Source organism: Physella acuta, unplaced genomic scaffold (genome assembly GCF_028476545.2).
Source record: "Physella acuta isolate Inbredline_101_S28 unplaced genomic scaffold, ASM2847654v3 ptg000196l, whole genome shotgun sequence".
Taxonomy (NCBI): domain Eukaryota; kingdom Metazoa; phylum Mollusca; class Gastropoda; family Physidae; genus Physella; species Physella acuta.
Window position 1 is genome coordinate 626322 of NW_026731715.1, and position 20833 is coordinate 647154.

Here is a 20833-nt window from a genome sequence, read left to right on the forward strand (position 1 = left end):
CATTATTTGATGTTGACTTTTTATTGTTTCATTAAAAAACTAATTGTTCAGTTTCTTTAACTAAAAAACGGGTATTGACGATTGATATTATCCATTGTTCCAAACATCATCATTCTGTAAACGTTAGTCGGTCCGGAATCACACAAGACAAAATGTTGCCCTCTTGTTGTCGCTTGAAGACGTTCAGGAATTGTTATTTCTGCAACGTTCTGCGGATCTTGGTATGGCAGCTGCTTGCGTTTTCTCTGTCTTTCTATTGCACGCTATGAAGCTACGTAAGCCGGCAAATGAGGTGGAGGTGCTACTTCCATCGAAATTCCTTCTCTGGCTTGTTGTATAATCTGCCTTGTTTTCCACCCCTTCCACTGCCCGTTTTCGTATAGCCGAAACAACTTTCGCTGCTTCGTTTTTAGCCGGATCAAAAGCCTGATTGTGTTCCGATGATCAAAGAACTACATCGTTCAGCATTTTCATCCGTCCTCGTCTGCCATCTTTCTTGCAGCATCTCCATGTCGTACTTCCATCAGCATTTGCTCTGTCCTTTCGATATCTGTAGCATTCGACCAATATAATTACCTTCCCTTTCTGTGATTCGATCTTCTCCGTGTTACTTGGGTTAGAAATATTTTCAAACAACATTCATAACATATTAACCATAATATATAAATAAACACATGTCGTTTTATCGTACCGCCGATTGTTTAATTAAAACAAGTGTTAACCATCGCATATTCGTTTAGCGTACAACTTGTGTTTTTTAATTGACTGCGCTCTTTTGTCGGCGCTCTTTTGTCTGCGCTCGTATGTCGGCGCTCTTATGTCGTGCGATCTTTTGTCGGGGTGCCTTCTCAGAGTAAATCTTGACAGATAAATATCATAATGGTTTTATTTGATAGATATTAACTAAATCTACATGAAGAAATTAATTTTGTCCACTAGCTTTCATTTTTAGTAAAGTTACAACATTTATTTTTATGCGGCTCTTGTTGCCCAGGTTCAAGTTAATCATTGAAATCTTCATAGGGGCAATACAACCACCCCTGCCCCACCTATTTTTAATTTACTAAAAAATATCTGAATCTTTTGTAGGTAACATAGATGAGTGTTCTTAGATATCAGCCAATCAGAGATGGCATGTTATGTAATTTATGGCCCTCAGGGTCCAGCAGGGAGAACAAGTGGGAAATCAGTATCACTGCTCTCCCCTCAACATTTCTCACCTCCATGTCATATTAATCGATGTAATGTATAGCACACATGGCTTATCAGGGGAAAGCATCAAGGCAGATTAGTTAGTACCACCCCTTTTTACATCCAAGAACCTTAACTCTGGACAGCTACTACACACTAGTATACTAGCTACATATTAGGTATACTAATGTGCCTAACTGTAAACTACTAGACTGTAGGCCCTAGGTACACCTGCAATTGTATCAATTGTAGACTGGGCCCATTGGGGCCTAGTGATAGCTAGTATCAGTTAAAGTGTGTACACAGCATTAACTATTTTGGGGTTAGAAATTAATTATTTTTATTGTGGAGTTAGTCTAAACTAGGAGATAATACTTAATGCCCCATTGCCCGGCTACATCTACCCAAAATGCTGATTTTGGGGGTATGGCTATAAATGCTTAATTTAACTAATTTAAAGTAAATTTAATAGCCGTTATTGTTATTTTTATATTGTGTAAGATGTGTTAAAATAATTTGGCATTCATTTCAATATTAGAAAATATTTGGATTAGTAAAAATCTTCAAAAATGTACAGGTGCTAAAATGTGTGGCTCTTAGTGCCCTTCTTAACCCTCTCTCTCTCTCTCTCTCTCTCTCTCTCTCTCTCTCTCTATATATATATATATATATATATATATATATATATATATATATATATATATATATATATATATATAAACAGAGAGAGAGAGCGAAAAAGAGATTTCTTTTTAGCGTCTATTGTTGTTTTTGTTTTAATTTTGATGGCTTAAGGTTCTCGATTAGTGTTTCGAAATAGCTTAAGCTAGATTGGAATTAAGACTAGGTTTAATTTAGTTGGGCTATATGTGTGATGGGTCTGATTTTGGTGGACACTTCATTGTATCATCTCCTGGCAATTTGACACGAGCATTATTTTTCTTTCATTCTTTCTGAACAGCACCGAAATCCCGAGGGTTTGGACATACTTATGAGCACGCTATACCATGGATCGGAGAAGGTCTGATTGCATCCAATGGCGCAACATGGGCTAGATCCAGGAGACTACTGACCCCAGCATTTTACTTTGATGTTCTTCAGCATTACATCGAGATATACAACCAGGCTGCAGACATTCTTTTTGTACGGTTTTTAATCTCGCTTTATAGATGTGTATCTTTCTCTTCACTTCCATCGCTATAAGAGAGAAGATTTAACACCATATTTACTTTCAATCACACTGACAACTTATTTCTTGGTATCTCTGTTGTGTTTTAAAATTCCTATCTGGGTAACTTAGAGCGATATTGCTTTGATTGCTGTTGTAGGAAAAGTTGGACAAACTGGCAGAAAGTGGAGAAAGTTTTGATATTTGTCCTCTCATGACCCTATGTACTTTGGATGTAATATTGAAATGCGCAATGAGCTATGATGGCGATATACAGAGGTTGAGGTAAGTACTTTTAAATCATCACTAATTGCCTTAATGCTGGCGGGTACTTGACATAAGTTAAAGAAAAATAGCAAAGGTAATCGTGAAATTCATAGTTTTAAAATGTAATAGTTAACCATCTTTACTCTTTACCATGTTTGTAATGTATTAATTTTTATATAATAGTATATTCTTAATTAATCACAACGTATATTTTACTGCTAAGGGAAATCGCGGTGGCGGGAGAGGGGGAAGCATGGAGGCTTAGCTACTCACCTCCGCTGCCCCTTATTTCATACGTTTAAAATAGAAATAACATGAGCTCACATAACTATACTAGAAAAATGTTGAAAGATACAGACCACTTTTACAAATGAGTTTTTTTTATTTTTTTTATTTTACTTTATTGACAATCTCTTACAAAACTGTTTACAAATACTAATGATTTCTGAACTACGTACTTTGAATTAATTTTCTATGAAGCTGTTTACTCTGAAGTAGTTTACCTTTTTCCCCCATTACTTCTCATCACTCAATTGGAGAAAGTGTCACGAAACACAGTTCTTTAGAGTGTTCTGCCCTGAGCCATTCTATGGCGCCGCGTGTGACGTCATGGTACCTGCCTTCAGGGTTCTATCGCCTGACTTGTTATACTGGCCGGCCATTTACACAGTGTACGCCGTCTCCATCCCCATGTCCGGATTTCCCTCTTTCTCAAGCTTTAGCCTTGACATAAAAATGTATGTCAACTTTTGGGCTAATGTTGGGTGACACCCTGATAGGTGAAGGATTTCCCATGGGGTAATTTAGTTTCATACTACTGGTTGCTAACTATTGAGTTAGTTTAAAGTAAAAAGGTTTAGATGCATTTTGCCGCTAAGAGACTGCTTTTTCTGACCCCACCTGTCTATGTATTTTACTGAAATATGGTCAAATCAACAGATCATGTATTGTCTTTTTTAATTCACATTTTACACAAGACTTTTTGCTATTTTAGCAATACATGTTTAAAAAATAGAAATAAATGGTTCGGTGTTAGCCCAATTGTATTGATCAACAGAAACACATTCTATTATTCCCCAGCCAATGGCTTTTGAAACAAAAAGCATTCCATGATCTAGTTTATGGATTTGATTTTATGTTAGAGAAAATGCCATGTTCTTTCTAATTGCTTTTGATGTGTTTTTGAACCAACAGTGAGCACCCGTACGCACAGGCCGCCAGGGAACTTGTTCAAGCGTGGGCAACGAGATCAAGGTGAAGAAAGCATCATGTATTGAAACCGTTTTTATCATAAGCCTTTAAATTAAATGCACTTAAAAATTTAATAAACTAAGTTATATTTTGATAGTAGAGTTTATGCCAATCAAACTTCATGACTATTATTTTAGTGCACTTAAAATCTTGCTATTTCGCAGGTTTTAGCTTTCATAAGTAATGTTAGATTTTCTTTATTTTAGTATCTAGAAATTGTAATTATACTTTTTAATAGTAAGCTGCTATTGTAGTTTAAAAACAATCAGTAGCCTAAGCTGCAGAACTGGCCAGACCCAGCAATGCGGGGGGTGGGGGGGGGGGCGTTTAGGGGATCTAAAATCCGACCAAAAAGCAATGAAATTTTTGTATTCCAAAATAACATTTTTTTTTTCTGCACCTTGATTGTGGTTTTCTAAAAAAAAACAAACCCAGATCTGCTACAGCAGCGATTGTTCTACAGTAACTAACACACGCTGTTGTGTAGAAGAGAAGTCTGCACGAGCTGTAGTGTGAAAGAATGGCCACTCCGGAATTTTCCACTCTTTTGACCACTCCAGGACTGTTCACCTGTTTGACCACTCCATTACTGTTCACCTGTTTGACCACTCCATTACTGTTCACCTGTTTGACCACTCCATTACTGTTCACCCGTTTGACCACTCCAATATTTTCCTCTCTTTCTACTTCAGGTCTGTCCACCATTTAGACCACTTATACACTGTCCACATTGTTAACCACTTCAGGACTGTTAATCCTTATGACCATTCACTGACTAATGTCATTATATAAAAAGTATCAATAAATATGGTGCATTGTTTGAGCGTCCTGTAACAAACGGCCTTTACAAAAATACTCCCGACAAATAAACTCTTGTCAAAAACCAGCTCCGTCAAGGCGACTCCATTAAAAGGGCCAGCGACAAATGTATTCCGTCGTATAGGCTCCCAACAAAAGGGCTCTCTTCATTACAACTCCCCTCCCCACCTGACTTAAAAACCACTATACACGAGATGTTGTTATGTCTTTTCTCACCTAGAACTCCCTACTTGTGGCCATCATGGATCTTTCGGCTTACAGCGATGGGTCGTCAGTTCTATAAAAACTGTGACTATGTGCATAAGGTAGCTGAGGATATTATAGTGCAACGACGGCTGCATTTGGTAAGATTTTAATGTAATATCTAGAATAAGTTAGAATAAAACACTATTTTTTCTAATGTTTGTTTTGTTTTTAATTATTAATTTTGGTTCTCATCATCTTTGGTTCTTCTTATATAAACCTCAAATGGGGGGTTTTGGTCCAGGGGGTTCATGTCGCGGGGGGGGGGGGGGTTATTTCCAGGTGGCTTATGTCGAGGGGGGTTATGTCCAGGTTTTTTTTCCAGGGGGTTAATGACCGGACACCCAAACCGTCTATCTGTGCGCGCGCAGACTTAGCTGTTTTGAACCGAGAATTTCGGTCTCAGCCACGTTCGTTCGTTTTGTCTAATGAACGTGATTTAGTTGTTATTGTTTTTGAGTTATAATTAACACTTTATAATATTTAGATTATAATTTTGGGCTCATATTTTAATTATTTGAGTTTATTCTACTTTATGTGATTAGTTTAATTTTAGTACATATGTTTTAATATGGCTTTATCGCTTTCGACTGTTTTATTCATTATGGCTGTATTTAGCACTAGACTTGTTAATTGTTGAAGGTTATGCTTTATTTATTACATGTTTCTATTCTCACAGTTTATTTTACTTAATCTGGTGGGTGCTGCATTTTTAGAATGGTTATAGTAATAATATAAACCTTGCTGTCAGAATTTGTATAAATGAGACATAACACATTAACTACATTAATAATGACTAAAGGTTTATTTATTTTACAAAATGCAACCAAATAAAAAATGTGTTTATTTTTTTATGTATTCTTTAGATACACGTCACATAAAGCCATTAAAATGGAAACATCAGACAAATCATTATAAAATGTGTATTTATGACTTGCTTTTAGGTGCTCATATATGACAGTTTTTATCTCTTTTCTGCTCATGTACAACTGGTCAAGGGCTACAGATGAGATTATAAGGTTGCGACCTTAGTTTAGCAATTGCCAGCTATCTGCTAATGACTTTGAAGTATATAGTAGCATCAGAGATGCACTGTAGTGCACGATTATCTGTCGCGTTGAATTCTTGATATGTCCGACAGGGTTGTTGAAAAAGGGTGGTGTCTTGTATAGTAAGACAGGAGTGTTGAGAGAGGCTAGTCTGTTGAGAGAGGCTGGTCTATTGTATAGTAAGACTGGTCTTTTTGAGAGAAGCTGGTCTGTTATGAGAGGCTGGTCTGTTGAGAGAGGCTGGTCTATTGTATTGTAAGACTTGTCTTTTGAGAGAGTTTGGTCTTTTGTATGTTACGACTTGTGACCTACTTAGGTCGAGTCAGGTTCCATTTTTCATTTTGACATTGTATAATACCTCATATGGAATGATTGTGCAACACCTGGGGTTTTTCCACTGTCGTATTAAGGGTGTCTAGGTCCCAGAAAATTTCCATTAAGATCTGATTGAATGATTCTAATCAGATGACCATCCCAACCAATGGCTACATGAGTTGAGGATAATCTCCCCTGTTGCAGAAGTCTTTAATTGCCCCGCACACTCGCAACACGTGGCAGTCTACAGGGCAGTTTACCTTGGTCAGGCCGTCTACCTTGATCAAACAGTCTATTAAGACCATTGCCGTCCATATTGTCCGGCTATAGACTCTGACCATTTGAACGTGAGAGAACTTAAGTCCTGTGTGTGTGCCTTGCTTTCTTAAGTTGATTTAGTCTTCGAGTATAATATTACTTGTCGCCGAGTAATTCTTGAAGCTATTGCAGTGTTGTGTGGCCTGTGGCTATTTTTAGACAGTGTAGAAATCTGTGATAGTGTTTTTCCTACATTTTGTAAGTTGGATTTTGATATTTTATACATTAAATATTTTATCTAGTTCAGCCTTGTGTTTTGCCACAACTGAGTTCGCTGATTAAAGGTTGTGTGTAGATTGGATGAGTGTTAATTACAATAGTATCACTAGTTATCCCTAGACATAGAATTCGAGCCCTAGTGTGCCGTTGTGTTAGTGTTCATCCACTTAGGCCGTAAGGCATTTGCATATGACCCCGAAAAAAGAATCCGGGGACGTTCTCCGTCTATTTGGCTGATAGATAGGTAAACGTTACAAAGTGGGGGGTCGTCCGGGATTTAATCTGTCGTTCCAGTTGTTGGTTATATCAGTTAAATACTAAGGTTAGTTGGATTTAGTTGTTTTTATATCCAGTAGCGCAGTGTTCTTACAACGCGCGCAAGCATAGAGTTATCTAGGTCAATAGCCAGACGTGTCGTCCTAGATTGAAGAGGTCAAGTACACGGCCCAACGCACCGTGTTAAGTTAGTGAACCTAGGCTTGTTGTGATTTGAAAGTTAGTGTTATGGAGTCTTTTTTGGCTAATCCTACTTTTGAAGAGGTCGAGAAGTTGAGTAGAAAAGTGTTGATTAGTCTTGTTAAGGAATTGAAATTGGATTATTCTGTTACGCAGAAGTCAGAGGTGTTGAGAGATAAAGTTGTTGTTCATTTTATTAATGAAGGTGTATTTGATGAAAGCTTGTTGGCTGGGGTGTTACTCCGCGAGGAGAAACCTCTAGAGAAGATAGAATTAGAAGCTAGAATTGCTTTAGAGAAGGCTTTAAAAGAAAAGGAGTTAGAGGCTAAAATTGCTTTAGATAAGAGGAGGTTGGAATTAGAGTTTGGTCAAGTTAGTGATGTCACTTCTCCGGTAGATCCAAAAAAGTTGTCGGTAGGGCAAGTGATTGCCAAATTTGGGAAATTAGTTCCTAAATTTGATGAAACAGATTTGGTCGTTTTCTTTAACTCATTTGAGAGTTTAGCGAAGACATGTGAATGGCCCGAATCTTCCATTACTGCTTTATTGAGCTCGGTCCTTACTGGGAAAGCTGCAAAAACATACCAGGCACTCTCTCACGACGTTCAAAATAACTATAGTTTGGTCAAGACTGCCATTTTGAAGGCCTACGCACTGACGCCCGAGGCCTATCGGACAAAATTCCGAACACTCCGCAAGTTACCCACACAATCATATGTGGAATTTCTCTTTGAAAAGGAGAAAATATTCTCAAGGTGGCTACACTCTGAAGAAGTTTCTGAGTTTGAGAAACTCAGGTCACTTATCCTAAGGGAAGAATTCCTATCGTCCCTGCCTGAAGAGATACGACTACACATACTGGATAACAAGATAACTGACATCCAGAAGGCTGCTGAGTCGGCTGACACATATATGTTGGTGCACAAGAAACCACCAGTGTCAGGAAACCGCCTCAACCCCGTGCTTCCCCTTTTTGGCAGCAATCCTCCTGTTGGCCAACACGTGAAGGCATTACAGTCCAGAGAGAAACCAAGATCAACTCTCAATCGTCGAGCAGTATGCCAGTTCTGCAAAAGGCCTGGTCATCTTGTCAAAGACTGTTACAAACGTCGTCAATATAACAGAGAGGTGGTGCGTACTTCGGCGCACTATGCTCTATCCCCTCAAGCAGCCAGTTCAACTATGAACTCTAGAATTCTAAAGGACTCTAACCCTAAGTGTCCGCAAGAAGGTAGTCAAGTCTCCACACATTATGTGCAGTCACATTTTGACTGTTCTCGCCACCATCCAGTTTCTTCCGAGTCTACCGATCTCGAGGGATCGAGAAAAGTTGACTTTTCATCTTTTATTGCCGAAGCCATCATTAGCAAACCAGGTGATCCGTTGTCTCAGAAGAATATCACCGTTCTAAGAGACACAGGAGCGTCACAATCACTCCTTTTGAAAAGTTCAATGGACATTACACCTGAGACGAACACCGGAAGGATTTCCATTATCCAGGGAGTGGGGACAAAATCTACTGTCGTCCCTCTACACAAGTTTGCCCTGAAACATCATCTCGTCGAAGGTGAGGTCATTTTAGGTGTGATAGATAGTATTCCTGTCCCAGGAGTACACCTACTTCTAGGGAATGACCTTGCGGGAAGCAAAGTATACCCCTGTACGGTTTCAGACCCTTTGTCAACAGTTCCAGATAATGATAATGAACTGTATCCTGCATGTGCGGTGACAAGAAGCCAGACCAAACAATTGGCTGACATAACGTCTGAACCACACCCGCCATCATCGTCAAGAAATTCGACTCCCAAACTGGAGTCTATGCTTCCAGAAAACACAAGTCTGGGCTTACCCCTGAGGATATCTCAGGAAGACATCATTAAAGCTCAACAAGTCGACGCGGAACTCAAAGCAACGGTCGAAAAATCTCTATCATCTGACGATGGAGAATATTTCTCCGAGAACGGCCTCTTCTTTCGTCGCGCTATACCAGTGAATGCCTCACCAGCCGAACCATGGTTGGGTAAAAACCAGCTGTGGGTCCCTCCACCTTATCGGCATGAAATACTTAAGCTGGCACATGACCATCCAATGTCAGCGCACCCAGGAGTCACTAAAACGACGGCGAAGATCAAAGAACTGTTCTTTTGGCCCAAAATGAGAAATGATGTGTCGCGTTACTGTAAAAGTTGCACGAACTGTCAGTTGGCCGGAAAGCCAAACCAGACAATTCCTAAGGCCCCTTTGAGTCCGATTCCTGTATTAGAAGAACCTTTTTCTAAAATCGTCATGGACTGTGTAGGTCCCTTGCCTAAAACCAAGGCGGGCAACGAGTACCTACTTACCTTTATGTGTTCAAGTACCCGTTTTCCCGAGGCGATTCCCTTACGGAACATTAAGGCAAAGACTGTAGTCAGAGCCATGACCCGGTTCTTCACTACCTTTGGATTACCTAGAATCGTGCAAACAGATCAAGGCAGCAACTTCACCAGTCACCATTTTCAGGAAGCACTAGCCAAGCTAGGCGTTACCCACATCACCAGCTCAGCCTACCACCCTCAGTCTCAAGGCGTACTTGAGAGGTTCCACCAAACTCTCAAAACCATGCTAAGAACGTTCGCTAATAGTAACACCCAATGGGATGAGTCTGTTCCTTGGATTATTTTCGCCGCGAGGGACTGTGTCCAGGACTCTTTAGGCTACTCGCCTTTTCAACTTGTGTTTGGACATTCTGTCCGTGGCCCCCTGAAGCTGATACACGAACGTTGGACAGGTACCAGCGATCATCCTGTGGAAAACTTCGACGATTTTCACGTTCGATTGAAAGCCGTGTGCGAAATGGCTCACAAGAACTTAAGAAAGGCCCAAGTGAGAATGAAAGGACTGTATGATAAGAGTTCTTGTAAACGAACATTCAAACCAGGCGACAAAGTTCTTGTGCTAGTGCCTAATCTGAACAATGCGTTATCCCTGAGATATTGTGGACCCTTTACAGTGCATTCAAAATTAAGTGATTTGAACTATGTTGTCAATACGCCCGACAGAAGAAAGAAACAGACAGTGTATCATGTTAACCCACTGAAAAAATATTATGATAATTGTAACAATTTTCATTCCACAGCTAAAATTACTTTACCTGTATGTTCAAATGTTTCTGATGATGTGATACATGATAAATTGAAACCCCCAAAATTGGTAAATTCTTCCTTTTTAGATAATTTGAATGTCCACCTTATGCATTTGTCCACAGAGGAAAGCCATAGATTGTCTCAGTTATTCGAGACATTTCCCTCTATTTTTGGGGACGTCCCCAAAGAGGCGAAGGTTCCACCTCATGATGTAGACGTAGGTGACGCAAAACCCATTAAACAACACCCCTATAGAGTTAATCCGGAAAAAGCTGCTTTGATAAAAGATGAAATTGATTTTATGCTCAAGAATGATATCATTGAGCCCAGTTTCAGCAACTGGAGTTCCCCATGTCTCCTAGTCCCGAAAGACGGTGGATCTTTCAGGTTTGTGACCGACTTTAGGAAGGTGAATGCGCTCACCAAAGCTGATTCCTATCCATTACCTCGGATAGAAGACGTTATTGATAAAGTTGGTCAAGCTAAGATAATTTCCAAAATTGATTTACTTTCAGGATACTGGCAAATCCCCTTATCTGACCGTGCAAAAGAAATATCTGCTTTTGTAACCCCTAATGGTTTTTATAGATACAAACGTATGCCTTTTGGTATGCGCAATGCTGGTCAAACTTTCCAAAGGGTCATTAACTCTGTCATTGCTGACATAGACCAATGTGAGGCCTACATAGATGATATAGTTGTATTTTCTAATACTTTTGAAGAACATATTGTTCAGTTGACTAACCTTTTTAGAAAATTGTCTGAAGTGAATTTTACTGTAAACTTACATAAAAGTGATTTCTGTAAAGCTTCAATTATCTATTTGGGTTATCAAGTGGGAACGAACCAAGTTCGGCCCATTGAAGCTAAAGTAGATGCTATTGTAAGGTTACCACCTCCCAGAAATTGTAAAGAGATCAAAAAGTTCCTTGGGATGGCTGGTTACTATAGGCGGTTCTGTCAAAACTTTTCAGCTATTGCTGAACCTCTTACTGCATTATTGAAAAAGGGTGTTGAGTTTGAATGGGCAGATAAATGTCAAGAAGTTTTTTTAACTATTAAGTCATTTCTATCTAATGCTCCTGTTATGGCTGCACCAAATTTCAGCAAGCCCTTTAAACTTGCCATTGATGCTAGCAACTTAGCCATTGGCTCAGTCCTATTTCAAGAAGACAACATGGGAATTGACCATCCCATTGCCTTTTTTTCCAGGAAGTTAAATGAGAACCAAAAGAATTACTCTACTATTGAAAAAGAGGCTTTAGCTTTGGTTTTGTCATTACAACATTTTGAGGTCTATGTCTCTTCTTCAACCAATCCAGTCAGAGTGTTTTCTGACCATGATCCCCTGAAATTTACCTCTAAGTTAGGACAGACAAATCAAAGAATATTGAGATGGTGCTTGTATTTCCAAAATTTTAATCTGGAAATTTCACACATTAAGGGTAGTGATAATGTTGTGGCTGATTGTTTGTCAAGGATGTAAAATCTTATTGTACACATTGATCATGTGACATGTTTTGTGGTTCATTAAGACCATACACAGGTGGTGTGTTTTAACATGAAAATGAGTGGTATGATTTTTGATTTTTTCAAAATTCCAATCCTGTTGAATATTTTGTTTATTTTCAGGTGAACCTTAATTAAAGGTGGTTTTTGATTATATGTACTCTTTTATAATAATATGTCTCATATGACTCAGTTGATATTGTAGCTAGTCATTGAAATAAAGGTCTTACCCTGGCGGGTTTACCACTTTTAATATCCTCATGGAAATATTGTAATACCCTTTTTTGAGGGATTTTGATGTATAATTACTTTTTGAAGGGTTACTCCCCTTTCACCAATTGTAAAAGTTGGAGTTACTTCCCTTTTATGTTCAGGGATATTTTCATCTGGTATTATGATTTTGATTGCCTACATTTGTAAAACATTTTTGTTATTTCATTGCCAGATTGGTTCCTTATGTATGTTTTTGTGGAACCTATCTGTCACTTCCAAAAAGGGAGGGGATGTGACCTACTTAGGTCGAGTCAGGTTCCATTTTTCATTTTGACATTGTATAATACCTCATATGGAATGATTGTGCAACACCTGGGGTTTTTCCACTGTCGTATTAAGGGTGTCTAGGTCCCAGAAAATTTCCATTAAGATCTGATTGAATGATTCTAATCAGATGACCATCCCAACCAATGGCTACATGAGTTGAGGATAATCTCCCCTGTTGCAGAAGTCTTTAATTGCCCCGCACACTCGCAACACGTGGCAGTCTACAGGGCAGTTTACCTTGGTCAGGCCGTCTACCTTGATCAAACAGTCTATTAAGACCATTGCCGTCCATATTGTCCGGCTATAGACTCTGACCATTTGAACGTGAGAGAACTTAAGTCCTGTGTGTGTGCCTTGCTTTCTTAAGTTGATTTAGTCTTCGAGTATAATATTACTTGTCGCCGAGTAATTCTTGAAGCTATTGCAGTGTTGTGTGGCCTGTGGCTATTTTTAGACAGTGTAGAAATCTGTGATAGTGTTTTTCCTACATTTTGTAAGTTGGATTTTGATATTTTATACATTAAATATTTTATCTAGTTCAGCCTTGTGTTTTGCCACAACTGAGTTCGCTGATTAAAGGTTGTGTGTAGATTGGATGAGTGTTAATTACAATAGTATCACTAGTTATCCCTAGACATAGAATTCGAGCCCTAGTGTGCCGTTGTGTTAGTGTTCATCCACTTAGGCCGTAAGGCATTTGCATATGACCCCGAAAAAAGAATCCGGGGACGTTCTCCGTCTATTTGGCTGATAGATAGGTAAACGTTACAGACTGATCTGGTGAGTGAGGTTGGTCTGTTGAGAGAGGCTGGTCTGTTGAGAGAAGTTGATCTGTTGTATGGTAAGACTGGTCTGTTGAGAGAGGCTGGTCTGTTGAGAGAAGTTGATCTGTTGTATGGTAAGACTGGTCTGTTGAGAGAGGCTGGTGTCTTGTAGGTTAAGATTTTTCAGTTTAGAGAGGCTGATCTCTTGTATGGTAAGACTGGTCTGTTTAGAGAGGTCGGTCTGTTTTATAAGAGGCTGATATGTTGAGAAAGGTTGATATCTTGAAATAATAAAACTTTTTTTTATATGTCAGACTGGAATATTTTTGTGACTAATAAAATGACATTATTTTGTTGCTTGACAGCTTGAGATTGCTAGCTAAGTTTAAATAGCCTTCTCCCTCTGCTGTATGGTAGCATCTGTCAATACAATTTCATATCTTGTGATTAAATCATTTCAAGTTTGATCTGAAATCAAAACATGTAATACTCATCACTTTAGTAAGCTAATTGCTAAGCTCATGTTTTAATGTGTTAACCATTGAAGCATGCTTATAATTTATTGAACTCAATAGCCATCTCAATATTTGGCCATTAATATCAAAATTAATGATAAAAGTATTTACTTAAGACAACTAAGCATGTCGTTTAACATGTACGCCAAACATTTTGTGACCTACCATATAAAAATTTCTTAACACGTAGCTAAACCCTTAATCTAAAGCTAGAAATTAATTAACAATAATTAAATTTATTGCACAAGCTTGTGAAAATATAATTCGAATTAATATTGTTTTAATTGTTCTATAGATTTAGATTGTAGAATGAAGATATAGTTTCAAAGCATTGTGCTGGCCTAATATAAATGTAAACAAATCAGTTTGGTTCTCGAAAATCTACTGGAAATGGGCTAAATTAAACAAACACTCTTTGTTAATTATTCATTAAAATGATAAAATTTAATAGAATAGATGTACATAATTAATCAAATATCCTTACCTATAAGTTCTTGACTGCTGTGTTGTAAAATCGTGTAATTGCAGCGTGCGACAGCGTTTCCGATCAAAAGTGTACTGACAAATAAAACGATACGAGCTGACCCGCGACGTAGCATACGCCGCTATCCAGTTGTTTTATTTTCTACTTATCAACAATTCATAATTTTTAAATTCGACACTATAATATAAATTCTCTTTATATGAGCTCTATTGCGAAAAAAAATTTCCTCCGACGACCCCCCTTGATATTTTGTGCGGTGGTAGGAGAACGCCTTGGGGTGTCACAAAAAACTCGGCATATTTGGGAAAACTTCGTAAAGGGGTCAAAACTGACCGGTTGTATTTCCCTATATAATCTTTGTATTTTATGGGAAAAACAGAGGGTAATTTGAAAACGGATTTTAGGGCACTAACCCTCTTTACATCTGGCTATTTTTTTGCATGCTTATAGGCAAATGGTTTGGTCGTAGGGCAGACCTGTCGGTTTTACTCAAAGCCCTCGACGAGGGCTAAAACATGACCGCGAGTGAAATTCTCTTTATATGAGCTCTATTACGAAAAAAAATTTCCTCCGACGACCCCCCTTGAAATTTTGTGAGGTGGTAGGAGAACGCCTTGGGGTGTCACAAAAAACTCGCCATGTACGGAAAAAATCGGGAAATGGGTCAAAACTGACCAGTTGTATTTCCCTATATAATCTTTGTATTTTATATGAAAAACAGAGGGTCATTTCAAAACGGATTTTAGGGCACTAACCCACTTTACATCTGGCTAATGTTTGGCATGCTTATAGGTAAATGGCTTGACCTTTGAAAAAGCTGTCGGTTTCACTCAAAGCCCTCGACGAGGGCTAAACAGTGACCGCGAGTGAAATTCTCTTTATATGAGCTCTATTACGAAAAAAATTTTCCTCAGACGACCCCCCTTGAAATTTTGTCAGGTGGTAGAAGAACGCCTAGGGGTGTCACAAAAAACTCGGCATATCTGGGAAAACTTCGTAAAGGGGTCAAAACTAACCAGTTGTATTTCCCTATATAATCTTTGTATTTTATGGGAAAATCAGAGGGTCATTTCAACGCAGGCTTTAGGGAACTTAAACACAGTATATCTGGCTAATTTTTTGCATACTCTTAGGTAAATGGCTTGACCTTTAGAATAACTGTCGGTTTGACTCAAAGCCCTCGACGAGGGCTAAAAAGTGACCGCGAGTGAAATTCTCTTTATATGAGCTCTATTACGATAAAAAATTTCCGACGACGACCCCCCTTGATATTTTGTGAGGTGTTAGGAGAACGCCTTGGGGTGTCACAGAAAACTCGCCATGTCCGGGAAAAATCGGGAAATGGGTCAAAACTGACCAGTTGTATTTACCTATATAATCTTTGTATTTTATGGGGAAAACAGGGTAATTTCTACACAAATTTTAGGGTACTTACTCTTTGGATAACTGGCTAATTTTTTGCATACACCTCTATAGATGACTGGGCCGTATGGAAAAACTGTTGGTCAGTATCAAAGCCCTCGAAGGGGGCTAAAAATGAATGCGAGTGAAATTCTCATTATACAAGATTTGGTCATTTTGTTTATGAACAAGGGAGGTAACTTTTTAATGTAACAATTTTTTTTATATTTTGTATACTCTTTTTAAGAAAAAACAAAAATCATAAAGTGCAGCATTGTTTTAAACGAATATTTTGTTATAAATTAAGTTTTGTATTGTATTGAAATTGTAAAATTAATTGCAAAAGTAATTTAATATAATATTTGATTGATAATTTTTATGAAAGCCCTTTCAGTTCTAATAACCTTGCGAGTAATAAGTTTGTGAATATTCCATCAATTTATGGGTACAAAAAAAAGTACCACACTGAATAAATTTAGGCCCTAAGCTTTTAACATAACAGCCAATCACCTATTAATTAATCATTCAATTTCTCAACTTTTTTGAAAACCTAAGCGAAGCTAGGCAGTTTGCCTAGTATATATATATATATATATATATATATATATATATATATATATATATATATATATATATATATACATATATACACACACAGACGTACGGACAAACTTGTAAAACTATGTTTTTCAGACTCAGGAAGGTGTAAAACGTCGAGATTGTGTTCATGGTGTTCTTCGTATACGAGAAAGTAAAAATATGGGTTTTTGGGGAAATCACTATAATGAGACCCTTTTACGGCAAATGATACAAAAGATACTTATTTCGTTAATTCAGTTTAAACTATTCTTTTTTTATAAAAATCATTAAAAAATTTTAGACTAACACTAGCCCTAATCGGTCCTAACCTTAACACTTAACCAAAATCAAGATATAAAGCATTAATACACAGTTTTAACAAAACACTACATATATACTTGTTTCCGATCCCGAAACTTCTTGATAGCTGCCTTACAAGTCGGCAATCGAAACTATCCCCAAAATATATGATAATACTAGTCCTCCCGATCAGGCCATGCTCAAGCCTCTGTAAAAAAAAAAAAACTATCTATAAAGGACCATGACTTGTGTTTTTATTAAGCAGCATATACCCAGCATTGCCCCGGTTCGGGTTTAGTAAATAAATCACATTTCAAATTAACCCTAACCGCAACCAACCAAAACCAAAACACAAAAACCAACTCAAACACAAACGAAAACACAAACACAACACAAACCCAAACGCAAAAACAAAAGCAAACACAAACGCAAATTCAAATTCAAATAGAAATGCAAACGCAAACCTAAATGCACTTTTTAAATTTTTGTGAAGGATGATACATTTTATTTAACTTTCTTTGTTCCACATGACGTTAATTAAAATGGTACGTTTGGAAAATAAAACTATTTTTAATAAACCATCCATATTAATTTTTTATATATTTAATATGTGCTTGTCTCTAACCCATTAAAGTTGAGTAAAAGTAATATAATGACGTTACGTTGATTAGCCGAATTAACCCCAACTCATATAGTCGTTGGTAGCTTGACAGCCACAAATGACAGCAAAAAGATGCATGACCGCCTGCAATCTCTGATTCTTTATAACAAATAGGGTAAAAAGCCTATAAAATCGAGAGACGATAACTCTTTCAATTAAGAACAGTTTTAGATAGTCTTAGCACATTGACACGGTAAGTTAACACGCCGTAGTCTTATGGACATCTTGGAAAAGTTTAACTCCCGATTATTATTTAGGCCTAGTAATAGATGTTACCGAAAATATCAAATCCCTTCACTACATTATCAGTTAATGTACACATTGCATGAAAATGAATTAGTAATTTTGCAGCATGTATTGAGAGGTCTTCTAAATTTTTATGGACGTCCACAATGGGAGGGGGGGGGGGGCGTCGAAAGTGGACGGGGGTAAGGGGGGGTCTAAAATCCCAAATTTTTGTGGAGGTCATATATGGATGACCCCTTAAAATGCCATCCTTTTTACTGTTATTTAAGAATATACGAGATAGTATAAAGGACATCGCTCCCGCTTTTTTATTTTTTCATATCAGAACAAAGGTGTACAAGTCAAAAAAAGACATTTGGATTTTCTAGACATTTTATTGACAGCTCAAGATGAGGACGGAAGTCCAATGACCAATTTAGAAATAAGAAATGAAGTGGACACATTTTTGTTTGCTGGTGAGTTAACGATTGTTCTAATTAATGTTTCTTACATAAAATATTATTTTTTAACGAAAAATGATTGTATTATAATCAGAGATCACACCCAAAAAATCACAAATGAAAAAAATTCTCAAAAAATTAAATATAAATATAGTTCGGTGTTATTTTAATAAAAATAAAAGCCTGGACGCTCAATGATGAAAATTGAATAAATGTAAGTTTTTCACATAATTTACAATGATTAGGCCAGATATTGGCATCATTCTACAACCTCTCAAATATCCGGGGGAGTGGGGGGATAATTTATTTTCAATAGCATATAAATGCGTTAGTCAGTCGTGGTCAGTTCTCACCCATTAGCCTAGGACTCTGAGGCATATCGGTATTTATCCCCGTGTTCTATTCGACGGACACGATTGCCTTGACCAGCATCTGATCACTTTGTTTTATATTTATATTTTTTTTAATGTTTACTTGTGGTGTCAGAGCGGTATTATAACACATGGATTAGAAACACTTATATAAAGACTCAAAAGACACGGACATCACCAACTGGCTTTACGAGAACTTAATCCCTAGAAGATTTCGGTTTGATCATTACAATTATATAGACTAGAGAATTTACCCGTTGAGTGTAAAGTAAAACGGGCACTTAGACGCTTCGTTTTATTTCTCTTCCCCTAAACATAGATCTTAGCCTTACCCTTTACCTTTACTTTTAGCTCAACCTCAATCTTAACCTAAAACCAAAACCAAAAATTTAATTTACTTAACTTTAGCTTTAATTTTAACTCTATTTACAATTTAGACACAAATTTAGCCTTAATGTGAACCTCACCCGTAACCTTAGATTCAACCTCTACTTCTTCCGAAAAAAAAATGTATCCAGAATCGAAGCTTTAACGGAAACGGAAATTTTATTTTTCACGGAACTTTAAGCGAAACTGGAATTTCGGCTCAACCCAAAACTTCAACAGGAACCGAAACCTTAACCGTAACCAGAACTGTAAGCGGAACATTAAACAAAACTGAAATTAAACCTGAAACTGAATTTTAATCAGAACTGAAACTTACTTTAAACAGGCACCGGCACTTTGACTGGCACATTAATCGAAACTGGAATTTTATTCAGGACTGGGGTTTAAACCAAAGCCAAAAACGTAATGGAAACTGGAACTTAAATCAAAACCTGAAATTTAATCGGATCTGCAACCGAAACAAACAATTTAATTGGCACTTCAATCGGAACCGAATTTTTTTTCCCGGTCGTTTGAAATAGGCCTACTTAATAAAAATTAGGAACAATGTATTATCTTTAATGATACAACTATGGACAACTAATTAATTAACTTAAAAGAAAAAACCGTAGGTCGCTACTTAAATTTTCGTAAAGGTGTTTAATACATTTTATAATGACCTACGCTTTTCTTCTAAGTTATATAAATAGTGATTTATTATTTTATAGTAAAAAATAAATCTTTTATATATTTTTTTGTGTGCGTGTATACATATAAGGCAAATTAGTCAGATGTCGGTACAGGTAGTTGCCGGATCCACAGGCGCTTCAAATTCGTCAGACGCTCACATCCGGCGAAATGATCAAGGGAAAGTTCGGCCAGGCCCCAGGCCCTCGCAGAGGACTACAAAGTGACCGTGACTGATTGACGCCGTTTTTAAGCTATAATATATCATGAAAAAAATTTGCGGGAAGGTGAAATTTGCGGGAAGACCCACCCACCCTGATATTTTGTGAGGTTATGGACCAATGGCCGTGGATAAGGAAAAAAGAAGTTGAGCTATTCGAGAAAGTATCTAAAATCGGATATAAAGAGAGACAATATTTTACTAGATCAATGTAATCGCTGTATTTTATGTGAATTGCAGAAGTAACTTTCATGATTTTCAAAAATATGTTAGGGTACTTACCCTCTGTATATTCGGCTAATTTTTTGCATGCACTTTGATAATTCTTAGACCGTCAGGGAAAACAGTCAGGCTCTACGCCCTCGCCGAGGGCTAAAAAAGTGACCGCGAGTGAAATTCTCCTTAAATCTATCTTTATATAAAAAAAAAACGTTTGTAGAACGACGACACCCCCCCCCCCCCCGATACTTTGTGAGGTTGTGGAACAATGTCCACTGATAATGGAAAACAATGTGCTATTGGGCAAATATCTAATTATTCATGAAAACGAGAGACCAGACAACTGTCGGTCAGACTCTAGACCCTCACCGTGGGCTAAACACTGACCGCGATTGCAATTGTCCTTATATGAGCAATAGATTTCTATACCAAAAATATTTTTTTGCCAGTCGCAAAAATCAGATCTGACCAGATGGCGTATTTTCCCCTTTTGTGAAAAATAAACAAAGATTACGTCATTCGGTCTATGTAGAAAGGGGGTAGGCCTACCTTTCTAAAGTAATATTTTTTTATTAATTTCATACTAATTTAATCAAAAAACAAAACAAAACAAAATACATTTAAGCATTCGTTTGAGTCAGAATTTCATTATATAGTAAAGTATGTATCCCAATAAAATTATAGAAATTAAAATAAAAAAATTAGTGTTATATAATTTTTTTAGTTATACTATCAAGGGAGAGTCTGTAGTTCTATTTACCTTGCGAGTAAAATGTTTGCGAATATTTCACAATTTTTTAAAATAAAATTACTGTTTAAACTTAAGCTTCACACATTACAGTTAATCACCAATTAATCAATTAATCAAATCGACAAGTAACTGCCTAGTGATTATATAAAAGCTTGTAAAAAAAACGTAGACATAACTAGAACTGTCAATTATTTCTTTGGTTGTGTAGGTCATGACACCACTGCCACTTCCTTACCATGGATACTCCATTGCCTTGTGCACAATCCTAAATATCAAGTTCAAGTACAAAACGAGGTTGATCTATTGGGAGATGGTTTTGTCAAGTGGTAGGCTTTTTTTTTTAAAATAATGTAATTCAC

At 37.3% G+C, this 20833-nt stretch overlaps 1 protein-coding gene across 2 annotated transcripts in view; it reads left to right on the forward strand.

The window, feature by feature from the left end:
* Positions 1 to 20833, forward strand: part of LOC131936945 (cytochrome P450 4A24) — a 41073-nt gene that overhangs the window by 9393 nt on the left and 10847 nt on the right. For both annotated transcript variants that reach the window (XM_059294088.1, XM_059294087.1), the window contains 6 exons: positions 2153 to 2334; positions 2520 to 2644; positions 3821 to 3880; positions 4917 to 5040; positions 17746 to 17875; positions 20683 to 20800. In XM_059294088.1, the coding sequence (XP_059150071.1) occupies positions 2153 to 2334; positions 2520 to 2644; positions 3821 to 3880; positions 4917 to 5040; positions 17746 to 17875; positions 20683 to 20800 (739 nt within the window). The remainder of the gene's footprint in view (positions 1 to 2152; positions 2335 to 2519; positions 2645 to 3820; positions 3881 to 4916; positions 5041 to 17745; positions 17876 to 20682; positions 20801 to 20833) is intronic.